The 26,387-nt window shown below is 48.0% G+C and overlaps 1 protein-coding gene across 2 annotated transcripts; it reads left to right on the plus strand.

Annotated features, from left to right (window-relative positions):
- On the plus strand, positions 1 to 25,755 carry LOC143942765 (uncharacterized). 2 transcript variants are annotated; one of them, XM_077464156.1, is made up of 5 exons: positions 1 to 25; positions 4,193 to 4,257; positions 7,360 to 7,680; positions 13,766 to 13,885; positions 22,781 to 25,755. In XM_077464156.1, the coding sequence occupies exons 2-4, from the start codon at positions 4,215 to 4,217 to the stop codon at positions 13,873 to 13,875; spliced, it is 474 nt and encodes a 157-aa protein (XP_077320282.1). In that variant the 5' UTR covers positions 1 to 25; positions 4,193 to 4,214; the 3' UTR covers positions 13,876 to 13,885; positions 22,781 to 25,755. The 2 variants fall into 2 exon arrangements, with proteins under 2 accessions (XP_077320282.1, XP_077320281.1); XM_077464155.1 differs by lacking the exon at positions 1 to 25 and adding an exon at positions 157 to 250.
- The last annotated feature ends 632 nt before the right edge of the window (positions 25,756 to 26,387 follow it).

Here is a 26,387-nt window from a genome sequence, read left to right on the forward strand (position 1 = left end):
CAAGGCATTTGGTGTAAATACCAAGGTATGGGGCCTCCAGGTCTGGATGGAAGATGGGCCAACTGGTCAAGAGGTGTCACAGGGAAGTGGGACAGACAGAGGTTGATATGGAGGGAGAGAGAAAAAGGCTTTGGGTCTAAAAGGGTTAAAAAAAAAAATCCCCCCACTCCACCATGTGTGTTACGTCCTTTCCGGGGGAGGGAGTTCTGCTCGGCCCTCCAAGAAGAACCCACCCGCCACAGCAAAAAATGTAAGACAACCAAGGGACAAAGGAGGAAGGCCAGGTCCTTCTTATATAGGGATCTATGAGCCCAAATCTATATTATAGAGGAGGAATGGAGGAGACAAAAGGAAGGGGGGAGGGGAGGAAGGGGGGGACTGCTTGAGACTTTCCTTTTATATACATTCCAACCAGAAGCGTGGAGGGAGGGGGATTACACACATTCCTTATACTAGAAAAGGATCTTGTGTGCCTGTGTTTGTAACGAGAGTCTATATAGGATCACATTATCTGCGCAGACTGCCCCCTCCCTGTACAAAATGCCCTCTTCCTGTGCAAACTGCCACGCTTCCCTGTATACGTTGCCCCCCCCCCCCCTCCCTGTACAAACTGCACCCTCTCTGTATATGTTGCCCCTCTCCCTGTACAGACTGCCAAACTCCCTGTATACATTGCCCCCCTCCCCTCCCTGTATAATCTATACCCCTCCCCATACAAACTGCCCCCTCTCTGTAAAAACTGTACCCCTCCCTGTACAAACTGCCCCCCTCCCTGTATACATTACCCCCTCCCTGTACAGACTGCATCCCTCTCTGTATACATTACTCCTCTCCCTGTATACACTGCCCCCTCCCTGTATACATTTCCCACCTCCCTGTATACATTGCCCCCTCCCTGTATACATTTCCCCTCTCCCTGTACAAACTGTCTCCCTCCCTGTACAAACTTCACCCCCCTGTATACACTGCCCCCCCCCCTCCCTATACAAACTGTACCCTTCCCTGTGCAAACCGCCCCCTCCCAGTACAAACTTTACCCCTCCCTTTGCAAACTGCCCCCACCCCTGTGCAAACTGTACCTCTCCCTGTGCAAATTGCCCCTCCCCTCTGTAAAAAACTGTACCCATCCCTGTACAAACTGTCCCTCTCTCTGTACAAACTGTGTCTCTCCCTTTACAAACTACCCCTACCCTTACAAACTCCACCCCTCCCTGTGCACATTGCCCCCTCCCTGTACACACTGCCCCCCTCCCTGTGCACACTGCCCCCCTCCCTGTATATATTGCCCCCTCCCTGTACAAACTGCCCCTCTCTCTGTACAAACTGTGCCTCTCCCTGTACAAACTACCCCTACCCTTACAAACTCCACCCCTCCCTGTGCACATTGCCCCCTCCCTGTACACACTGCCCCCCTCCCTGTGCACACTGCCCCCCTCCCTGTATATATTGCCCCTCCCTGTACAAACTGCCCCTCTCTCTGTACAAACTGTGCCTCTCCCTGTACAAACTACCCCTACCCTTACAAACTCCACCCCTCCCTGTGCACATTGCCCCCTCCCTGTACACACTGCCCCCCTCCCTGTGCACACTGCCCCCCTCCCTGTATATATTGCCCCCTCCCTGTACAAACTGCCCCTCTCTCTGTACAAACTGTGCCTCTCCCTGTACAAACTGCCCCTACCCTTACAAACTCCACCCCTCCCTGTGGACATTGCCCCCTCCCTGTGCACATTGCCCCCTCCCTGTACACACTGCCCCCCTCCCTGTACACACTGCCCCCCTCCCTGTGCACACTGCCCCATTCCTGTATACATTGCCCCCTTCCTGTACAAACTGCCCCTCTCTCTGTACAAACTGTGCCTCTCCCTGTACAAACTGCCCCCCTCCCTGTGCACAATGCCCCCTTCCTGCATACATTGCCCCCCTTCCTGTACAGTCTGCCCCCCCCCCCCTTATACATTTCCCCCCTCCCTATGTAAAAATGGATGACTCGAACATTTGTGCCTAAACAAAGTACCAACGTCCCCAATTAAATCTATACAAGAGGAGCAAACGTTGGGTGTGCGAGGCTTCGATGCCACCACCGTCCACATACAGTACTTTTCTTTACAAAAAATATCACACTTTCATTGTGGCAAAATTCAAACAAAAAAAGCATCGGCTGATTTGGTAATAATACAGGTGTACCCTCATGGAAACAGAATAATTGCATACACTTCTAAGTGGTGGAAATGAGCACCGATGCAGCTTGTTCCGATGTAGTAGTTTGGGCCGACTAATTTTGAGTTTCTCTTCTTCAGGGGAAAAGATGAACTCTTTCTTTATAAAGTCAATGAGAATCAGATACCGGTCAGCTAAACATTAGGTAAAACAGTTGAGGAAAGTCCAAAAGATATGGTTACTATAAGGTATTGATGTTGGTGTAAATCATGGGTGCTCAACCTGTGATCCGCCAGCTGTTGAGGAACTACAAGGAACTACAAGTCCCATCATGCCTCTGCCTTTGGGAGTCATGCTTGTAACTGTCAACCTTGCAATGCCTGGTGGGTCACAGGTTGAGCACCCATGTTGTAAATGATGTGGTTCCTGGGCAAGGCAGCTTCTACACCGAGCCTAGAGGATCTACACAGCCTCCTTGACTTGTAGTGTAATGTAACAAGAATTGAAACTGAATCGCCACACCACTGCCAAGAGGTTCGGGTACAATTTTATTCCATTAAAAGTCAGGGGCACAATCCAAAAATGTGACCAAGGAAATGCGTTGGACGCTTTTTTTGGATTGTACACCTGACTTCAATGGAATAAAGTTGTATCTGGACCTCGGAGCAGTGGTGTGGTGTGGTGGTGTGGAGTTAAAAGCAGTCCAGCCTGTGGACTTCGAAAAGGAAGTCAGGCCAAGCCTGTAGTAGTTGAGATGCCTGCAAGAACCCAGTGGCAGATGGAAGTTCAGTAGTAGCAGTGCTGCTGCTCTGTGGGCCCCAACTCCAGCCGACTGTGACCATCCTTCTGGGAAATATTTCCAGGGCTGGTGCAAGGATTTTTGACACCCTAGGGGAAACCTCATTTTGCTGCCCCCCCTGGCTTCACCCCTGACTCCACCCCCTTTCCCCTGCCCATGTATACCCCACCTTTTTTAATGAAGCACCTATCAATGCAGCCTCACCAGCGCCCATCAATGCAGCCTCACCAGCGCCCATCAATGCAGCCTCACCAGCGCCCATCAATGCAGCCTCACCAGCGCCCATCAATGCATCCTCACCAGTGCCCATCAATGTAGCCTACCAACGCCCATCAATGTAGCCTACCAATGCTCTTCAATGCAGCCTACCAGTGCCCATCAATGAATGTTTACTTGCTTCCATTCATTCGGGAGTCGGGCTGCACTTCTGCCACTATGTGCGAAGGTGGCTGCCTGCTGATGCTGAGACTTAGTTGCTTTCTGCAGAGAGAAGAGAGTAGGAACACCAATGGCCCGGCACCCCTAGGCAGAAGCACCGGCCCTGAATATTACTCTCCAGCATCTACCATACACTAGGGATGGACTGGTGATTAATGACTTTGCTGTAGCGCTGACATAAAGATCACATGTCCTATTTGGCCTGTATAATGCCCCATACACACGATCGGACATTCCGACCACAAAATCCGTCTGATTTTTTTTCCGAGGGATTTTGGCCGAAACTTGTCTTGCATACACACGGTCGCACAAAGTTGTGGGAAAATCTGATCGTTCGGGAACGAGGTGACGTACAAAAAACGTAGACGTCTCCACATTTTTTCTGAGCGTGCGTGGCACTTTGTGCGTCGGAATTCTCTACACGCGATCGGGAAAAAAAAGTCCGGTCGGATTTTGTTGTCGGAAAATTTTTGATCCAGCTCTCAAAACTTTTTTCCGTCGGAAATTCCGATACAAAAAGTCTGATAGAGCCCACGGATTTTCCGACAACATAATCCGATCTGACTTTTTCCATCGGAATTTCTGACCGTGTGTATGGGGCATAAGAGACTTCTGACCAGGGTTCGGGACAAGGGGTGGGCAGGAGGAGCGGCTGCCCCTGGCGCAATGGTCTATTGCAGGGGTAGGGGGCACAGTTTGGCATCTTTGCTCTGGGCACTGGATGACCTTGTCCCGGCACTGCTTCTGACTCATCTTACATATGTTTTGTTTTTCTTCTTTTTTCTTCCATGGAAGTGGAACATATTTTTAGAAAAACATGAAAGACTTTTGCTGCCCTATGATGGTCCTTCTTCAAGTCAGTAAGTATATTCAGAGGTCATCACTATAATATCTTTGGTCATGCGTTGCATGAGTTTGCTTTTTCGTCTTTGTGTTATTGGTTGTGTCACAGCCATGGTAAGCTGGCCATACTAGACATTCTCAACAGACAGTTCCATGGAACTCGAGTTCCTCCACACCTTTGCAACTTGGGTGGGGTGAAACGCATTGGAGCATGGCTTAGGAGGAGTTACAGGCTGAGGCCGTTCACATCTCTCTTCACAAGATGAGCCGACGTTATGCCATATCGTTTTGTTTCTATATGTTCCTTCAAAGGTTGCCTTGAGTTCTGCCTGATTGGCCTCCTATCTAAATTATGACCACCAATTCTTCTTCCTGACCACCAAATCTAGAGCCATTCTTCCCATGGACCCCCTGATGAATTCATTTTAACAAGGGCTCCCTGAGACCTTCCAAGGGTTCCACCGGGGTACAAAAGCCGAGCTGCACTATACAATCTGATTGTAGAATCTCCTTTACTATGTAGTGCAATAGTCTCTAAACTGCAGCCCTGCGGCCTTATCCTTTTATTGCCTTTATCCGGCCCTTGAGGCATTATTCCTGGCACTGATGCCAACAATTGGGTGTAATTCCTGCCACTGACACCAACAATGGGGCACTTTTACTTTCAGTGACAGCAACAATGGGGCCCTTTTAATTCCAGTGACACCAACAATAGGGCACTATTCCTTCCAGTGACACCAACAATGGGGCACTATTCCTTCTGATGACACCAACAATAGGTCACTATTCCTTCCAGTGACAACAACAATAGGGCACTATTCCTTCCAATGGGCCACCTTTTCTTCAAGCCAAACCCAAACTCTTTTGGGGCGCACGCATCTCATCACATCACATCACATCTCCGAATAGAGTAGCAAAGGAAAGGTAAGTAAAAGCCACTGTAGGATCATTGTGAACTTGTTGCTTTGCCCTACCTTGGTGCACAGGTTCACTTCCAGAACCTTGAACTTGGTCTGATCCTTTAAGCAAATACTGATACCAAATGTTTATGGACACCTGACCATCACACCATCACCTGACCATCACACCTATCATATGTGGTCACCCCGCCAAGTAAATAAGTTCAGATGTTTCCAGTGAAGTTACTGTTAATACTAGATTATATAAAGACCTTTTATACAAAAGAGCTCTTCCTATAACCTGTTAAAGAGTTTGGGGAAGACCCACACTCCAAAACAGTTCTATAAAGACATAGTTTGACCAGTTTGGTGTGGAGGAACTTGAGTATCCTGCACAGAGCCCTGACCTCGACCCTATTGAGCACCTTTGGGACAAATTGGAATGTTGCTTGGGAATCAAGTTTTCTCATTCAACATCGGTACCTAACTTCATTAATGGTGACCACCCTCATAAAAATGTGGTCTGACCGGTTTGGTGTGGCAAAACTCGAGTGGCCTGTGCAGAGCTAGAACCTCAACCCTACTCAACAACTTTAGGATGACTCAGATCCAGGTCTTCCAACTTTCGTCTCTGACCTCAAAAAATACAGCCAGCTCCATAAAGACAGGTCTTGACCAGTTTGGAATATCAGAACTTAAGTGGCCTGTTTAGAGCCCCAAACTAAACCCTACTGAACAACTTTGAGGTAAATTGGAACAGGTCTTCCAACATCAGAACATGACCTCATAAATGGCAGCCAACTTCATAAAGACATGGCTTGACCAGTTGATCAAGTGGCCTGCACAGAGCCCTGACCTCAACTCTACTGAACACATTTGTGGTGAATTGGAATGTTAATCGTGAACAAGGTCTTCTCATCCAACATCAGTACTTGACCTTATAAATGGTGATCAGCTCCACAAAGACATGGTCTGACCAGTTTAGTGTGGAAAAACTTGAGTGGCCTGTGCAGAGCTAGAACCTCAACCCTACTAAACAACTGTAGAATGACTTTGATCCATGTCTTCCAACTTTCGTAGCTGACCTAAAAAAAAGACAGCCCCGCTCCATAAAGGCATGGCTTGACCAGTTTGATGTGAAGGAACTGGAGTGGTCTACCCTATTGAACATCTTTGGGATGAATTGGACCGTTGATTGTGAACAAGATCTTCTCATCCAATATCAGTACTTGACCTCATGTATGGTGACCAGCTCCATAAAAACACGGTTTGACCAGTTTGGTGTGTCAAAACTTGAGTTGCCTGTGCAGAGCTAGAACCTCAACCCTACTCAACAACTTTAGGATGACTCAGATCCAGGTCTTCCAAATTTCGTACCTGACCTCAAAAAAAGACAGCCAGCTCCATAAAGACATGGGTTGACCAGTTTGGTGTAGAGCAAGGGTAGGGAACCTCGGCTCTCCAGCTGTTTTGAGACTACAAATCCCATCATGCCTCTGCCTCTAGGAGCCATGCCTGTGATTGTTAGAGTCTTGCAATGTCTCATGGGACTTGTAGTTTCAAAACAGCTGGAGAGCCGAGGTTCCCTACCCCTGGTGTAGAGGAACTCGAGTGGTCTACACAGAGCCTTGACCTCCACCTCACTTTTGGATGAATTGGAACATCAATTGTGAACCAGGTCTTCTCATTCAACATCTGCACCTGACCTCACAAATATTCTTTTGGCCGAATGGACAAAAATGCCCACAGACACACCACTAAACTTTTTTGGAAATCCTTCCTGAGAAGAGTGAAGGATGTTATAGCCACAAAGGGGGCAACGCCATATTAATGACCATGGTTCTAGAATGGGACGTCCCAACAAGCTTATCTAGGTGTGCTGATCAGGTGTCAACTAACTTTAGGCCATATATCATATTCTCTGCATGAAAAAGACTACACTGTTGGGTTTTTGGATTTACTAAAGCTGAAGAGTGCAAATTCAGGCTCACTTCCACAAACCAATCAGCTTCCAGGATTTATTGCCAAAGATGAATTGAACAAGCTGAGGTTGGAAGCCGGTTGGCTACCATGCACAACTGCACCAGATTCTGAGTGCTCCGGTTTTAGTGAATCTACCCCTATATGTTTCGTCTAAATGTGCAATAAACAGCTGTAGCTACAGTATATAGGTCTTGTATTTTTTGAGCTTTGAACTGTCCTTTTTGAACTGTTTGTTAGGTATACTCTTAGATGTGTCCTATGCTGGGATCACTAATGTCACCGCTACGGAAGGAAGTAATGTGACTCTTCAATTGGATGAAATGGGACAGAAACGGGACATAACATGGGTCACAGCTGGTGGAAGTCATTTTGCTACAACTAAACCGAATGAAGATATCTTAATACGAGATACACGATATACAGGAAGACTTCATGCATTAAAGGATGGCTCCTTGCTCATGATTAAACCAACGATGGAAGACCAAGGCATGTATCGCGCAAACATACGCCTAGTGAATGGAAGCACCGGTGGTCAGAATTTTAATCTCTCTGTTACTGGTGAGTTATTACAGGGCAAAGTCTTAGAAGGGTACAAGTATCGCATCTCCATAGCAGCTACAAAATGTACATATTAGGGGTTATTTACCAAAACCGGAGAGTGCAAAATCTGGTTCAGCTCTGCATGGAAACCGATCAACTTCCAGGTTTTATTGCCAAAGCTTAACTGAACAAGCTGAAGTTAGAAGCTGATTGGCTACCATGCACAGCTCAACCAGTTTCCGAGTGCTCCAGTTTTCGTAAACCTCACCCATTCTGTTTTTCGAAACAGGGAAGGGTTAAAACCTCAATCGGTTATTATTCGTAGTGCCAGCTGGAAAGAATTATCCCACACTTCCTTTGCTAGAGACACAACACTTGTTATCGAAATAGGTGTCCACACTAGGAGACCTTTGCCTTGTGCTCCGGTGACCACCGTCAACTTTTGGAACTTCTTTTATTTGTCCTGGTAAGAAGAGAAGCAAAAGCAAATCTCTCCAATGAGGACCCAGACAGCAAGGGTTCCATCCTTTCCTCATTCTGTCCAAAAAAAAAAAAAAGTTGGGTTCCACATTTGGTCCAGGTTTACACCTTTGTGGTGTTTTACGCAACAGCCCATTCATTTCTAATGGGCTGCCCATGCACCCTAGCACACTAGGAAACGCTGCTAACCCTTTTTTAGCAGCACATCCCATGGATGGAAGTGTGTTCCCATCTGGTGCAGTGCAACACAAGTGCATTGGGGTGCCATTCAAAATGAAAGGTGCTAAAGTTTGCATTCTTCATGACATTTGTAGGGACTCAGGCCCGGCATGATGTAACCTTACCCATAACCAAACCCTCTCCAAACCCGGCCAATATTAACAAACGACTAGACTAGTTTTGCAGTAAATGGCCAACCGGCCTTAATTTATTAACAAAATATATTTTAATAAACTTTCCATAAATAACTTTAATAACTGTAAGCCCTTGTACACACGGTCGGACATTCCGACAACCAAATCCGTCGGATTTTGTCCGAAACTGTTGCATACACACAGTCGGACAAAGTTGTCGGAAAATCCGATCGTTCAGAACGTGATGATGTTATTTCGTTACGACGGGACTACGTTGAGGCTAGTAGCCAATAGCTTTGATGTAGGAATTTGATCTGAGCATGCGTGGCACTTTGTCCGATCGGAATTCTCTACACATGATCGGAGTATGTCCGATCGGAGCATTTTGTCTGAAAATTTTACCAACAAGTTGGAAAACTTGGTCCGTCGGATACTCCTTGACCTCCAGAAGGAATCCCCTGTCTCAGAGGTTATACCCAAACCAGCGCAGAGACCTACCCCTTTTAACACTTCCAGGTTAAACCCTCATAACCTGGAAGTACTATCAAACCACCCCCATCCCATGGATGGGTACAACATATTTCCTACCTGAACCTCACTTCACCTCTTCTAACGACCCCAAAAACGGCCAACTCCAATATCCTTGACCTGAAAAAACACACTAAAAACCAAGGAAGGTGGGCGGGGATCTCTTCCTCCTACGCTCACCGGCTGTGTGCTTCCGCTCGGCTTCCCGGCGTTAATCCTCGCTCCGCCCCCTAGCCCCGCCTACAACTCCCTCTTAAAGCGGCCGCTAGCTTTCCCTAAAGACGGCGACCGTGCGGTCCCAGCACATGTCATGCCGTCCCTCCACCCACAGCTTGCAGCTGCCAGCTCCGTGAACTCTCTGTACTGAGAATTGCAGTAATGCACCCATTACAGCTACCCCTAGGGGTGGCCCTGTCTCCAGTACATTCATTTCAAATATAAATATTCCTAGAAGTTTATATGTGAATTTATCATCTCTTATTCCGCGTACACACGACCGGACTTTTCGAGGGACTAGGTCCGACGGTCTTCCCGACGGACTTTCAGCGGAGTTCCGACGGACTTTCCGAATGAACGGACCTGGCCACACACAATCACACCAAAGTCCGACGGATTCGAACGTGATGACGTACGACCGGACTAAAGTCCGCCAGATTTTTGGCAAGCAAAGGTCCGATGGAGCCCACACACATGATCAAATTGTCCGAAGGACTCATTCCGTCACACCTTTGCTGTCAAAAAGTCCAGTCGTGTGTACGCGACATAAGGCACATTATTTATCTGCGAAAGCCTTCCTTGTGTAGACAGTTCTAATGCCCCGTACACACGATTGGATTTTCCGACAACAAACGTTGTATGTGAGCTTGTTGGCGGAAAGTCCGACCGTGTGTATGCTCCATCGAACATTTGTTGTCGGTCTTTCCGCCAACAAATGTTGGCTAGCAGGTTCTCAAATTTTCCGCCAACAAATGATTGTGTGTACACAAGTCCGTCGGACTAAAGTCCACGCATGCTCGGAATCAAGTACTAGCCGGAAGCGCTCGGTCTTGTAAAACTAGCATTCGTAATGGAGATATGACATATGTCTTGTACGTCACCACGCTCGTAATTGTTGGCCAACGTTTGTGTGACGGTGTGTATGCAAGTTGAAGCCAACATCCTTCGAACAAAAATCTGCGGTTTTGTTGTCGGAAAGTCCGACCGCGTGTGCGGGGCATTGGACTGTTGCTGAGCACAGCCATCTTGGATGTGATGTCAGCTGCCCCAGTAGACTCAGAGTTGTCACTCAAGTGACACTCTATACCAGCCATTCTCAACCAGAGTTTTGTGGAACCCTAGGGTTCCTCCAGAGGTGGCCAGGGGCGCCTTCAGCTGTGGCTGACGGACCTCCTATGTGATGGTGGTTGCATAGTTCCATTACCACAGAGCCAGAGGCATTACTGTAAGGGTGGAATTCTGGACACCACTGTAAGGGGAGCATTTTTCCCTCTTATAACCAACAATGTAAGGGGCAGGTTCCTAATGACCACCAGTGGACTAATCTTTGCGGGGGTTCCCTGAGATCTGAAAATGAATGTATAGTTCCAGGTCCAGTACCACTTGGCAGAGCCAGAGGCATGACTGTAATGCCGCGTACACACAACCGGACTTTTTGACAGCAAAGGTCCGACGGAACAATTCGATCTTGTGTGGGCTCCATCGGACTTTTGCTTGCCAAAAATCCGGCGGACTTTAGAAATAGAACATGTTTTAAATATTTCCACCAGAATTCCGCCGGACCGAGAAATCCGTTGGTGTGTATGCTAGTCCGATGGGCAAAAACCGACGCTAGGGCAGCTATTGGCTACTGTCTATGAACTTCCTTATTCTAGTCCAGTCGTATGTCATCACGTTTGAATCCGTCGGACTTTGGTGTGATTGTGTGTGGCCAAGTCCGTTCATTCGGAAAGTCCGTCGGAACTCCGTCGGAAAGACCGACGGACCTAGTCCCTCGAAAAGTCCGGTCGTGTGGAAATCTGGCCACCACTGTAATAGAAGCATTCTTCTCTTTGGCAACCACCAATGGAAGGGGCGTTTTCCTAATGACCATCAGTGGACTCATCTTAGCAGGGGTTCCCTAAAACCTGAAAATTATTGCAAGGGTTACTTTGGGATAAAAAGGCTGAGGAAGGCTGATCTATACTATTCCCCTTCAGAAGAGTGGGAGTAAAATGTAAAGAAAATCCCCTCTCAGACAGAACTCCCTATTAGAGAGACAAGGGGGAAAAAACTGACAGGGGTTCTAACCCTTCACATCTCTATTCCCCCCCCCCAAAAAAGTATTTAAACCCCTTTAAAGCTGACATGTATACCCACACACATGAAAGTGCCATATCAGTGACTTCTTTATTAAACAATTCTCTTTGAGGTTTCAATCAGAGAACGCCAGCCTGAAGACAATTGTCATGTATTGAACGTTGTGAAACAAAGCCTGTTTTTATATAGTCAAAACAGATATAACTTAAAACAGATATAGCATTTAAATATATAAATATATATAATTTAAACGTAAATCAATAGATAAATACGGTACACTATATTACCAAAAGTATTGGGACACCTGCGCTTTACAAACACACAAACTTTAATGGCATCCCAGTCTTAGTCCGTAGGGTTAAATATTGAGTTGGCCCACCCTATGCAGCTATAACAGCTTCAACTCTTCTGGGAAGGTCTGTCCACAAGGTTTAGGAGTGTGTCTATGGGAATGTTTGACCATTCTTCCAGAAGCACATTCGTGAGGTCAGGAACTGATGTTGGACGAGAAGCCCTGGCTCACAGTCTCCGCTCTAATTCATCCCAAGGATCTTCTATCGAGTTAAGGTCAGGCCACTCAAGTTCCTCCACCCCAAACTCGCTCGTCTATTGCCGCGTACACACGAGCAGACTGTATGACGTACTTAGTCTGGCGTACTTTCCGACAGACTGTCCTTCGGAATTTCCGAACGGGATACTTGCCCACACACGGCACTTTTTGAGCGGACTAATACGGCGTACTAAGTCCGCCGTACTATCCGCCCTACTTTTGAAATGAACGGACTCGCCCACACACGCGGAGGAAAGTCTGCTCATTTCGAGCGAGTCTCCAGGTAGGCGGGGCCCGCGAAGGAGACGTCGCTTGCCCCGCCGCCTGGTATGGACTTAAAGGGGAACCCCAACGCCGGAAAAAATCGGCGTGGGGGTCCCCCCAAGTCCACAACAGACCCTTGTCCGAGCACACTACCCGGCCGGCCAGGAAAGGGGGGCGAGCGAGCGCCCCCCTCCTGAGCCGTACCAGGCCGCGTGCCCTCAACATGGGGGGGTGCCTTGGGGAAGGGGGGGCCGCGCGGCCCCCCCACCCCAAAGCACCTTGTCACCATGTTGATGAGGACAAGGGCCTCTTCCCCACAACCCTGGCCGTTGGTTGTCGGGGTCTGCGGGCGAGGGGCTTATCGGAATCCGGGAGCCCCCTTTAATAAGGGGGCCCCGGATACCGGCCCCCCACCCTATGTGAATGAGTATGGGGTACAATGTACCCCTACCCATTCACCTGTCTCGCCCCCCTTTCCTGGCCGGCCGGGTAGCGTGCTCGGACAAGGGTCTGTTGTGGACTTGGGGGGACCCCCACGCCGATTTTTTTCAGCGTTGGGGTTCCCCTTTAAGTCCATACCAGGCGGCGGGGCCAGCGACGTCTCCTTCGCGGGCCCCGCCTACCTGGATAGCCGCTCGAAATGAAAATGAAAAGTCCGCTCATTTCAAAAGTACGGCGGACTGGCATACACACGGCTGGATTGTCCGCCGAAATGCGAGTACGACGGACAGAATTTCGAAAAATCCGAAATTCTTAGTACGCCGGACTGCACGCTGAAAAAGTCCGCTGAAGCCCACACACGAGCGGACTGTCCGCTGAAATGTGTTTTGACGGACTAAGTAGGCCATACAGTCCGCCCGTGTGTACGCGGCCTAAGTCTTTATGGACCTTGCTTTGTGCACTGGTCCAAATCATTTGGTGGAGGGGGGGTTATGGTGTGGGAGTTATTTTTCAGGGGTTGGGCTTGGCTCCTTAGTTCCAGTGAAGGGAACTCTTAATATGTCAGCATACCAAGACATTTTGCACAATTTCATGCTCCCAACTTTGTGGGAACAGTTTGAGAATGACCTCTTCCTGTTCCAACATGACTGCACACAGAAGCACAAAGCAAGGTCCATACAGACATGGATGAGCGAGCTTGGGGTGGAAGAACGTGACTGTCCTGCTCTCAACCCAATAGAACACTTTTGGGATGAATTAGAGCGGAGACTGTGAGCCAGGCCTTCTCGTCCACATCACATCCTGTCCTCACAAATGCGATTCTGCAAGTATGGTCAAACATTCCCATAGACACACTCCTAAACCTTGTGGAAAGTCTTCCTCCGAAGAATTGAAGCTGTTATAGCTGCAAAGGGAGGGCCAACTCAGTGTTGAATACTACGGACTAAGACTGGGGTGCCATTAATGTTCATGTGCGTGTAAAGGTAGGCGTCCCAATACGTTTGGTAATATAGTGCATATTTGAAATCTCAATAGGATCCCTTTAAAGTCCTCATATACGAGGGTTCGTGTTCTGCTCTTTTTTTTAAACAAAGTTATATATATATAAATACGTATATAAAAGTGCAGAAACTATTTTGAAGACCTCTCGTATGTAATTATATCTTATCTTATCTATTATTTATACTTGCAGAACCTAATCCATCTAATGGAGCATCTTCAAGAGACAGTTGCCGATACGCCTTACCAGGGATGTTTCTTGGATGGCTGATCCAAGCTGCTACACTTACCATCCTACGGTAACCAGACCGATGTACGTATCATCATACTCTAATTATCACTTTGGAAAATGTAAAGTGTCTTGTTGGTTCTACACCCCACATATCCCCCCAGCACTTTGACCCCTCTATGTCCCAGATATATCCCAAGCACTTTGATCCCTCTACACTCCAGATATCCAACCAGCAATCTGATCCCTCTACACCCCAGATATCCAACCAGCACTCTGATCCCTCTATACCCTACTTATCCCCCCAGCACTCTGACCCCTCTACATCCCAGATATCCCCCCAGCACTCTGACCCTTCTACACCCAAGATATCCCCCCAGCACTCTGACCCTTCTACACCCAAGATATCCCCCCAGCACTCTGACCCTTCTACACCCAAGATATCCCCCGGCACTTTGACCCCTCTACGTCCCAGATATCCCCCCAGCACTTTGACCCCTCTACGTCCCAGATATTCCCCCAGCACTTTGACCCCTCTACGTCCCAGATATCCCCCCAGCACTTTGACCCCTCTACATCCCAGATATCCCCCCAGCACTTTGACCCCTCTACGTCCCAGATATCCCCCCAGCACTTTGACCCCTCTACGTCCCAGATATCCCCCCAGCACTTTGACCCCTCTACATCCCAGATATCCCTCCAGCACTTTGACCCCTCTACACCCCAGATATCCCCCCCAGCACTCTGACCCCTCTACATTCCAGAAATCCCCCCAGCACTCTGACCCCTCTACATCCCAGAAATCCCCCCAGCACTCTGACCCCTCTACACCCCAGATATCCCCCCAGCACTCTGACTCCTCTACACCCCAGATATCCCCCCAGCACTCTGACCCCTCTACACCCCAGATATCCCCCAGCACTCTGACTCCTCTACACCCCAGATATCCCCCCAGCACTCTGACCCCTCTACACCCCAGATATCCCCCCAGCACTCTGACCCCTCTACATCCCACATATCCCTCGTGGACTCTGACCCCCCTACACCCCAGATATCCCCCCAGCACTCTGACCCCTCTACATCCCAGATATCCAACCAGCACTCTGACCCCTCTACATCCCAGATATCCCTCCAGCACTTTGACCCCTCTACGTCCCAGATATCCCCCCAGCACTTTGACCCCTCTACATCCCAGAAATCCCCCCAGCACTCTGACCCCTCTACATCCCAGAGATCCCCCCAGCACTCTGACCCCTCTACACCCCAGATATCCCCCCAGCACTCTGACCCCTCTACACCCCAGATATCCCTCCAGCACTCTGACTCCTCTACACCCCAGATATCCCCCCAGCACTCTGACCCCTCTACACCCCAGATATCCCCCCAGCACTCTGACCCCTCTACATCCCACATATCCCCCGTGGACTCTGACCCCCCTACACCCCAGATATCCCCCCAGCACTCTGACCCCTCTACATCCCAGATATCCAACCAGCACTCTGACCCCTCTACATCCCAGATATCAACCCAGCAATCTGACCCCTCAACACCCCAGATATCCAACCAGCACTCTGATCCCTCTACATCCCAGATATCCCCCCTGCACTCTGACCCCCTCTACATCCCAGATATCCAACCAGCACTCTAATCCCTCTACATCCCAGATATCCCCCCAGCACTCTGACCCCTCTACATCCCAGATATCCCCCCAGCCCTCGAACTCTTCTACACCCCAGATATCCATCCCCCCAGCACTCTGACCCCTCTACATCCCAGATACCCCCCCAGCCTTCGAACCCCTCTACACCCCAGATATACATCCCCCCAGCACTCTGTCCCCTCTACATCCCAGATACCCCCCAGCACTCTGACCCCTCTACATCCCACATATCCCCCCAGCACTCTGACCCTTCTACATCCCAGATATCCCCCCAGCACTCTGACCTCTCTACATTCCAGATGCTATCCCAGCACTCTGACCCCTCTACACCCTAGATATCCCCCCAGCACTGTTACTATATACCATAAGATACTCCTTGTATTGTGACCCCCACTATATCCCTGATACCCCCTACACTGTGGCCTCTCTACAAGCTACCCCAAGCATTGATACCCCCTATATGCCCCAGATCCCCCCTCAGCACTGTTTTTCCCCATACACCCTTGATATCCCCCAGCACCATTATTCCATCCATGTAGTACCCCCTTTTCCAGTGGAGATACAGTGCATGTAAACTTTTCGCTATGCGCCCACTTCCAGCACTGGAATCACCTATACCAATCAAGCCCTCTGTCAGGGCCGCTGATAGAAATCATGGGGCCCCATACAGCCTACCTGATGGGGCCCCCTTCAGCTCCACCCCTGGCCCCGCCCCTGGTCCCTCCTTTAGCCCCACCCCTGGCCCCTCCATAATGCCATTGGCAGCATGGGTGGCACTGTCTGCAGCACATTATGGCATTGGCAGCATGGGTGGCACCGTCTGCAGCACATTATGGCATTGGCGGCACAGGTGGCACTGTCTGAAGCAAATTACGACATCAGCGTCATGGGTGGCACTGTCTCTGCAGGCAGAACATGCGTTATGGGCCATAAAACATGTGCTACCTGCTGACAGTGCCACCCATGCTGCCAATGCCATATTGTGCTGCAGACAGTGCCACCCATGCAGCCAATGACATAATGCCATTGGCAGCATGGGTGACACTGTCTCTGCAGGCAGCAAATGCGTTAACGTCATGGGTGGCACTGTCTGCAGCACATTACGGCGTTGGTGGCATGGGTGGCACTGTCTCTGCAGGCAGCCCATAATGCATGGGCTACCTGCAGAGAGTGCCACCCATGCCATTAATGCCATAATGTATAGATGCTTCTGCAGTAGTAGTAGATCTTGAAGCACCCCCCCCCCCCCCCCCCCCAAGCAAGCACACACCTTTGTCATTGTTAGCTGGGCCTAAGGAGTCACTTCTTCCCAAATCCTGCTGCTGCCTGGACCGGAGTGTGCACAAACAATGACAGTCAGGTGGGATGCCGATGCCAGCTGCTTCTTTTTTGTCCTCTGCTGCCGCTGCTGGTCTGGGTCGCTGCCTCACTGCTACTTCTCTCGCGCGGAAAGAGGAATAGCTCAGCAGCGCCAGGGGGACGGCACGAGCCAGCATGAGGAGCGGGGGCGCGGTAGAGATTCTTCCACGCCCGAAATAGAAAAAATAGTCCCTCCCCTGCGGCCACCTTTTCTCCACATAGCTATTAGTAAAGAAAAAAAAACGTAAAAAATAAACCGGGGGGGGGGGGGGTTTAGTTGTTTGTATTTAGGACTGATCGGTCATTGCTGGAGGATTTTTTTTTAATGACTTATCTGTTCAGGTTGCCCGGTCCCCCCTGCTGGCCGGGCCCGGTACAACAGGGCCAGTTGTACTGGCCTATCAGCGGCCCTGCCTCTGGGCATTCCAAGCCCTTTGGTGCAAGCAGTGCTGGACAGCTGGGCTCACCATGACACCATCCACAATGCTACTTCCGCAGGTGGGCTTTCAGTGCTGCAGACTCAGCAGCTCCCACTCCAGCTCCTACCCCACATCCTTCATGTCCCGAGCATTTAAGATGGATGGGGCGGGGTCAGAGCATCACTGGCGCTCCAGCCCCGCCCTTCCCTACTGGCTGTGAAATAATAGGTATCGTTCTGCACAGCACAGTGCACCATTGCCAGCCTGCCTCCCCTGTGTATCCATCACTCTCAGTGCCATCTTGGGGCCCCCAATTTTGGGACAGCATGGGCTCAAAGAGCAGCTTCTTTGGGGGAAGTACAGGGGCCCCCCATGCAGCTGGGGCCCCTGGGCAGTGCCCAGGTGTGCCCACTCATTAAGACAGCCCTGGATTGTGGTGTGCAGGGTTTATTTTCCACAGAAATGCATTCCTGGAACCTCCAACACTGAATGTATGTAATGGCATGCGGTACTGGGGTATGCTTAAGGGTCTTTTGTTGCTGGCTGTTGGAGGATCTAATGTCGTTTCTGTTGCTGGGGGGGTCTACTGTTGCTAGGAGGGTCTTATGTTGCTGGGGGCCTTATCTTTCTGGGAGGGCTCTACTGCGGAAGGAGGGTCTACTGTTGCTGGCTTCTGGGTGGTCTATTGATGCTGAGGGGGTCTTTGGTACTGAGGTAGATCTATTGTTACTGGGGGTTATTTTGCTGGTCTATTGCATCTGTTACTGGCAGTGTCAGGAGAAGGTCATGTGGAGCCCAGGATGAACATGCCAAACTGCGGTGAAGTGAGTAGGGGGCATGGACAATGGATTACTCAGAACGGGGAGTACCTGCACCTATTCTCAGAGAAAAAAAGCCCAGGCGGCACGTAAGTTATGCTTACGTCATGTGTGTGATCAAACCAGAACTTTTGGTGAGTGAGCACTGGAAGTGGAAGAGGGTGGCAACTATTTTTCCATCCATTCAGTTAAGGGTAAAAAATAGGGGGGTATGTCAGGGAGAAGAAGAGTAGTTGGGGAAAAGAGAAGCAGGACCTGGGTCTTCGTGGGAGAACTATGGCCTTGGCAGAGAAAATTGAATTTCTGTGACTTTCAAGAGAATGTTACGTACACCTTCCCTAAGTGGGCCCAGCAGGAGAACTGAAGAACTCTATTGAGGGAATACCCTTTGGTAGGCCTGGACCTGACCAGTGAAGAGGAAATTAACCGTGTTGAACCAAGTGGACAAAGGGCAGTTTTTCAACTGGATTTTTTTAATGGGATTTTTTAGGTGCTAAATACAGAAGGAAACCATATACGACAAAAATATCACTTTTTATTTAAGACATATTAATACACAAATATTTAGTGTCAGATAAAGTATACATTAGTACAACTTGGTATGAAAAAATGCCAGGTATGGAGAAAGATATCTCGTCGTGCGGGTGGTGGTATGTTTATCCAAATTTTGAGATAAATATACCACCACCCGAACGACAAGATATCTTTCTCCATACCTGCCATTTCTCCATGCCAAGTTGTACTAATGTATACTTTATCTGACACTAAATATTTGTGTTTTTATATGTCTAAGGGCCGGTTCACACAGCGGGCGATGCGAGGCGACATGACTTGCCTCGCCTCGCTCTCGCAAGTCGCCCCGTTCTGTACAATGGAACCGTTCTGAGAGGAGCGACTCGAGTCGCTCGACTCAGAAAAAAGGTTCCTGTACTACTTTTGGGCGACCTGGGGGCGACTTGCATTGACTTCTATACAGAAGTCATTTGCAAGTCGCCGCTGAGGCCGCGGCAGGTCGCAGCGAGGCAAGTCGGAGTCGCCTCGCCTGCAGTGTGAACCGGCCCTTAAAGTGATATTTTTATCGTATATGGTTGTCTACTGTATTTACAGTGCCTTGCAAAAGTATTCACCCCCCTTGGCATTTTTTCGTGTTTTGTTGCCTCACAACCTGGAATTATCATGGATTGTTTGAGGATTTGCATCATTTAATTTACAGAACAGAAGATTTTTTTTTTTTATTGTGAAGCAAACAACAAAATAGGACAAAATAACAGAAAAAATCAATGTGCAAAACTATTCACCCCCCTAAAGTCAATACTTTGTAGAGCCACCTTTTGCGTCTATCACAGCTCCAAGTCGCTTTGGATAAGTCTCTATGAGTCTTGCCACGTCTTATCACTGGGATTTTTGCCCATTCCTCCTCCTCGCAAAACTGCTCCAGCTCCTTCAAGTTGGATGGTTTGCGCTTGTGAACAGCAATCTTTAAATCTGACCGCAGATTTTCTATTGGATTGAGGTTTGGGCTTTGACTAGGCCATTCCAACACATTTACATGTTTCCCCTTAAACCAATTAAGTGTTGCTTTAGCAGTGTGTTTGGGGTCATTGTCCTGCTGGAAGGTGACCCTCCGTCCTAGCCTCAAATCACACACAGAGGGGTAAAGGTTTTTCTCAAGAATATCCCTGTATTTAGCACCATCCATCTTTCCCTCAACTCTGACTATTTTCCCAGTCCTGACTGCTGAGAAACATCCCCACAGCATGATGATGCCACCACCTCTTTCCCCAGACATAGAGTTTTCTTTGATGGCCAAAAAGTTACATTTTAGTCTCATCAGACCAGAGCACCTTCTTCCATACATCAGACCAGATCACCTTCCTCCATACATCAGAGCAGATCACCTTCCTCCATACATCAGAGCAGATCACCTTCCTCCATACATCAGAGCAGATCACCTTCCTCCATACATCAGACCAGATCACCTTCCTCCATACATCAGACCAGATCACCTTCCTCCATACATCAGACCAGATCACCTTCCTCCATACATCAGACCAGATCACCTTCCTCCATACATCAGACCAGATCACCTTCCTCCATACATCAGACCAGATCACCTTCCTCCATACATCAGACCAGATCACCTTCCTCCGTACATCAGACCAGATCACCTTCCTCCGTACATCAGAGCAGATCACCTTCCTCCGTACATCAGACCAGATCACCTTCCTCCATACATCAGAGCAGATCACCTTCCTCCATACATCAGAGCAGATCACCTTCCTCCATACATCAGAGCAGATCACCTTCCTCCATACATCAGAGCAGATCACCTTCCTCCATACATCAGACCAGATCACCTTCCTCCATACATCAGACCAGAGGACCTTCCTCCATACATCAGACCAGATCACCTTCCTCCATACATCAGACCAGATCACCTTCCTCCATACATCAGACCGGATCACCTTCCTCCATACATCAGACCGGATCACCTTCCTCCATACATCAGAGCAGATCACCTTCCTCCATACATCAGACCGGATCACCTTCCTCCATACATCAGACCAGATCACCTTCCTCCATACATCAGACCGGATCACCTTCCTCCATACATCAGACCGGATCACCTTCCTCCATACATCAGACCAGATCACCTTCCTCCATACATCAGACCAGATCACCTTCCTCCATACATCAGACCAGATCACCTTCCTCCATACATCAGAGCAGATCACCTTCCTCCATACATCAGAGCAGATCACCTTCCTCCATACATCAGAGCAGATCACCTTCCTCCATACATCAGAGCAGATCACCTTCCTCCATACATCAGAGCAGATCACCTTCCTCCATACATCAGAGCAGATCACCTTCCTCCATACATCAGAGCAGAGCACCTTCCTCCATACATCAGACCAGATCACCTTCCTCCATACATCAGACCAGATCACCTTCCTCCATACATCAGACCAGATCACCTTCCTCCATACATCAGACCAGATCACCTTCCTCCATACATCAGACCAGATCACCTTCCTCCATACATTTTGGGAGTCTCACACATGCCTTTTCGCAAACTCAAAACATGCCATTTTGTTGTGTGCTGAAAGCAATGGCTTTCTTCTGTCCACTCTGCCATAAAGCCCAACTCTATGGAGCGTACGGCTTATTGTCTTTCTATGTACAGATACTCCAGTCTCTGCTGTGGAACTCTGCAGCCCCTCCAGGGTTACCTTTGGTCTCTGTGCTGCCTCTCTGATTAATGCCATCCTTGCCCGCTCCGTGAGTTTTGGTGTGCGCCCGTCTCTTGGCAGGCTTGCTGTTGTGCCATGTTCTTTCCAGTTGGTTATGATAGATTTGATGGTGCTCCTAGGGATCATCAAAGATTTGGATATTTTTTTTTTTATAACCTAACCCTGACTTGTACTTCTCAACAAATTGTCCCTTACTTGTGTAACACAGGAACTGGGCGTGACTGTGAGCCGAGCCGAGTACACTCGGCTACTCTCGGCTCCGCTCGGGACTGCGAGAGGACCCAAGAGCTACCGAGGGGACACAAGAGCCGCCGAGATACAGAGGACTCTGTATCTCGGCGGCGCCATTTTTAAACTTCAAGACTGCAATAAAAAGGCTGCAAATGACACTGGGGCAAGGCTGCAAATGACAAGGCTGCAGATGGATGGGCAAGGCTGCAGATGGACACTGATAAGGCTGCATTGATGGGCATTTAAATGTAAGGTTTTTTTCCTTAAACTTCCCTCCTAAACTTGGGGTGCGTGTTATATGCCGGCGCGTGTTATACTCCTATAAATATGGTAATGTATAGAAGGTAGGGCCCGAAAGTGACTCAAGCCAGGGGCCCCCACCACCCTAAGTCCCGCCCTGTATATATATATATATATATATATATATATATATATATATATATATATATATATATATATATATTTTTTTTTTTTTTTTTTTTTTTATTCCCCAGCTTAGACTATTGTGTTCTGATCCATCATATATAATTCAGATTAAAAAAAGAACATTGAACTAAAGGCTGTAATGTAACAAAATAGGTAAAAAGCCAAGGGGGTGAATACTTTTGCAAGGCACTGTAGCACCTAAAAAATCCTGTTAAATAACTTCCTTTTGTCCACATTGCTCATTCAGAGATGTTGGTGTGTTTTTTGAACCTGTCACTACTCCAAATCACCACCGATATATACCATGTTGAACCATGTTGAAATTGGACTGGTTTAGTAAAGAGAAGTTCAAGCAGGAAATGGACTGAATTTTGTGGATTGTAGGGTGGCCAATACCTAGAGAGTAGGCAAAGAAGCTGGGTGGGTTAGGAAATTGGTGGTAAGCAAGAGAAGTAGGGTTGGCAAACCTGGCAGTGGTGACGATTTCCTAGTCTGAACCAAATATCTTGACGCTCACAAGTCTTGTGTCATTTGGGCCCAATGTTTGGTGTGACCCCTAACATACCTGGCTTACAACCACAGAATATAGGGGCCCCATACAACAAAGTAAGTGTGAGTTTCCTGATAAGGCCTGACGACTAAAGCAGAACAATAGGAGAGATTTCCAACAAACTCCACTGTAGGCCTTGGTGCAAAACTGACTGAACAATCTGCCGCCAGGGGGCGCTACAAATTCTTTGTGTCTACTTTGTATTTTTCATTTTTGCTCTGTTTCTGCTTTATACTTATATATTACATTTTATTATCTGTAGGTCACATTGAAAATTCTGAGCATGCGGGGAGAATGGAAATTTGAACCTTCACACTGGAACCTATGACAAAGCCACTTGTTATGCTCTTGCCTTGAAATGTATTGCTAAATTATACAGGACATGTAAATGTATCTGCTCTACTGATATGCTTAACTTGACCCTGTCTTGGGAGAAATGTGTGGCTGCCATTCATACTTTCGAAAAATGCTAGTTCTCTGGCTGCTATACTCACCCACTGGCTTAAGTATTATTAGAGCCATTGGCCTTGGACAAGTAGGAAGCTTGTATAATTGTCATTCCCCATCCAACACCCATTAGCTAACTGTAAAACCATAAATTTTTTCTCCAGTCAGTTGACTAAACATATTATCTGAGATGGCTAATGAGGTGATGGAATGGAGATCTTTCTTAGCACCTCTGCTTCTTCAGGGGCACAAATGAGAATCTTTTCATTGCTGTAACATCGGCCAGAGCGTAGTCACTAAAAAGTATCCCCGTGGTGAGAGAAGGGACACCCAGGGGAAAGAAAACCCGGACACCCGTGGTCGGCTGCAGACTCGTTGGCTCTTGCCAGAAAGCTGTAGGGTTATTAAATCATCCCCCTAAACTTCCAGTTCATATACCATTCGATGAGGGTAATGCTTTATGCTGAAGGCACTATCAAGAATAAGCAGCAGGTATGGCCAGATATGTGTGGCTAAACCGGAAACAAAAGTGTGAAGATACAAGTGAAACCATAACCTAATTCACAACCTAAAAGTAACAGGAAGCTTATTAACAAACTATGTACAATATGTACAAAAATGGGGAACATGGATAAATAGGGGGAACCAGGACTGGGTTCAGGAACAAGATAAGCAAATATAAGGCAGCAGGGTGCAGGGTGAAGAGCAAGATCAGGAGAAGGATAAATGACAAGAAGTATCTGGCTAGCAAAGGAAAACACTGAAACCAAGTGTAATAGTAGAGGAGGGACTAAATACCTTCCCAGCATCAGGTGGAGACTGAATACTGGAAGCTGCTGGCTGCTGGGAGGGTATTTAGTCTCTCCTGTACTATTACACTTTGCTTCAGTGTTTTGCTTTGCTAGACAGATACTGCTTGCCATTGCATGGACACCACAACTACAACCCAACCTCCTGTTTTGGGAAGCACAGTGGCACCAGCAGGCGGCCCAGGTCCTGACACTAACAAACAGAGAAGACACCATTTCCAGGATGTCTACTTTTTTAAAGAGGGAGTCCACCCAAATTTTTTTTATTAAAAGCCAGAAACTATAAATACTACAGCTGCTGACTTTTAATAAATGGACACTCACCTGTCCCAGGGTCCAGCGATGTCGGCAGCCGAGGCCGATCGAACGCTTGGCTCTCAGCTGCTGCCGCCACCATTCTTGGTGAGGGAATCAGGAAGTGAAGCGTTTCGGCTTCACTTCCCGGTTCCCTACTGCACATGCGCAAGTTGCGCAGCACAATGGGAATGGTCCGCGCTGTCTCTGGGACCCGTGTGTGTCTCAGCAGACAGTGCAACGGGACAGGAAGAAGCATAGACTGCCGTGGGAGTCTATGTCCGGAAGTGGGTGCAAATACCTGTCTAAGCCCTTGTACACACGATCGGAGATTCCGACAACCAAATCCGTCGGATTTTGTCCATCGGCAAGTTGGAAAATTTGGTCCGACGGAAACAGTCCGATGCATACCACACACAGTCTGAATATCCGACAAAACGCTCCGATCGGACACATTCCATCGGAATCTCCGACCGTGTGTACAAGGGCTTAGACCGGTATCTGCACCCCCCTCCCCCCTGAAAGGTGCCAACTGTGGGCACCGGAGGGGGGGAGGGTTCCGATGAGCAGAAGTTCCAGGATGGAACTCTGCTTTAAGTCATTGATTCATTGTTTTTAAGCAACGGGAACAGAATGAAAGCCCAACAACTAGCATTTTTAGAAGCAGAGCTCAGCAATGGAAGCCAACATCCTTATTTCTTGAAAGAAAGTGCCATTTTTAGCCTAGCCTTTGTAATGGTGGCCATACACATTTTGAATTCATGATCCGATTGATCAAAACAATCGAATCAGTAACCAAATAGCCATAACTTCTCTTCCAGCTCGTTTAAATAAACTATGTTGTGCTAATCAATAAATGTGGCAGTAATTTTCCACCTATATATCTTGAAATAACTGTCACGATACATCAGGAACCTCCACCGGGTGGACAGGAATGCAGGTTTACCAAACAAATACGACCCCCTAAAATTAGAGAAGCCATAAAAGGCATGTATCAAAGCAATCCACACCGGCCATGTCCCCCCAGCTTCTCCTCAGAGTCTCAAGGTAGCCACGTAAATCTTATGTCTCCACCTCCAGACATCAGCCACAAATGCTCAGAAAACAGACGCTCCACATACCGTTAAACCCAATAGTACCTTATATGTAAATATAAACATCATTTACAAACATCAACAGGCTAATAGAGCTTTAAAATCAGCTCTGGCCAGTATACAAACCGAATCATGGGTCACTTACCATTGTGTGATAACGTCAGCATGTTGCTCCGCCCTATGCGTTTCGTCACATATGACTTCTTCCGTGACATTCCCTGCCAATTGATTTAGATTCAATTTAGATCAGCCAGGGTGGAAAATTATTGACATATTGTATCATTAAATTTGTTCGTGTTATGAGGATGCCAAGGTAGAAACAGATACAATTGATAACATGCGATGCTATCTTCCAACCATTGAATTCCACTCCCCCGTGTGTGGCATATCGATCGACTGATTACTCTTATCAATTGTAAACAAAATTGTTTATCAAAGCATGTATGGCTGCCATAACTAGGATAGTAGAGAGATTACCTGTAGCAATTTTTTCATCCATGTGTAGTGTTCTTTGTCAATGTCGCCTGTGTATTTTTTACCTTATTTATGTATTGTATTTACAGTATTTCATAAAAGCGAGTAGACCCCTTAAATTTTTGTAAATATTTATTAATATGTTTTCATGTGAAGAAATTATACTTTGCTACAATGTAAAGTAGTGAGTGTACAGCTTGTATAACAGTGTACATTTGCCGTCCCCTCAAAATAACTCAACACACAGCCATTAATGTCTAAACCGCTGGCAACAAATGTAAGTACACCCCTAAGTGAAAATGTCCACATAGGGCTCAAAGTGTCAATATTTTGTGTGGCCGCCATTATTTTCCAGCACTGCCTTAACCCTCTTGGGCACAGACTTCACCAGAGCTTCATAGGTTGCCACTGGAGTCCTCTTCCAGTTCTCCATGACCACATCACGGAGCTGGTGGATGTTGGAGACCTTGCGCTCCTCCACCTTCCATTTGAGGATGTCCCACAGATGCTCAATATGGTTTAGGTCTGAAGACATGCTTGGTCAGTCCATCACCTTTACCCTCAGCTTCTTTAGCAAGGCAGTGGTCATCTCGGAGGTGTGTTTGGGGTCCTTATCATGTTGGAATACTGCCCTGCAGCCCAGTCTCTGAAGGGAGGGGATCATGCTCTGCTTCAGTATGTCACAGTACATGTTGGCATTCATGGTTTCCTCAATGATCTGTAGCCCCCCAGTGCCAGCAGCACTCATGCA

The sequence above is a fragment of the Lithobates pipiens genome, unplaced genomic scaffold (assembly GCF_037356315.1).
Source record: "Lithobates pipiens isolate NorthernLeopardFrog02 unplaced genomic scaffold, aLitPip1_a1.2 Scaffold_30, whole genome shotgun sequence".
NCBI classification, from domain to species: domain Eukaryota; kingdom Metazoa; phylum Chordata; class Amphibia; order Anura; family Ranidae; genus Lithobates; species Lithobates pipiens.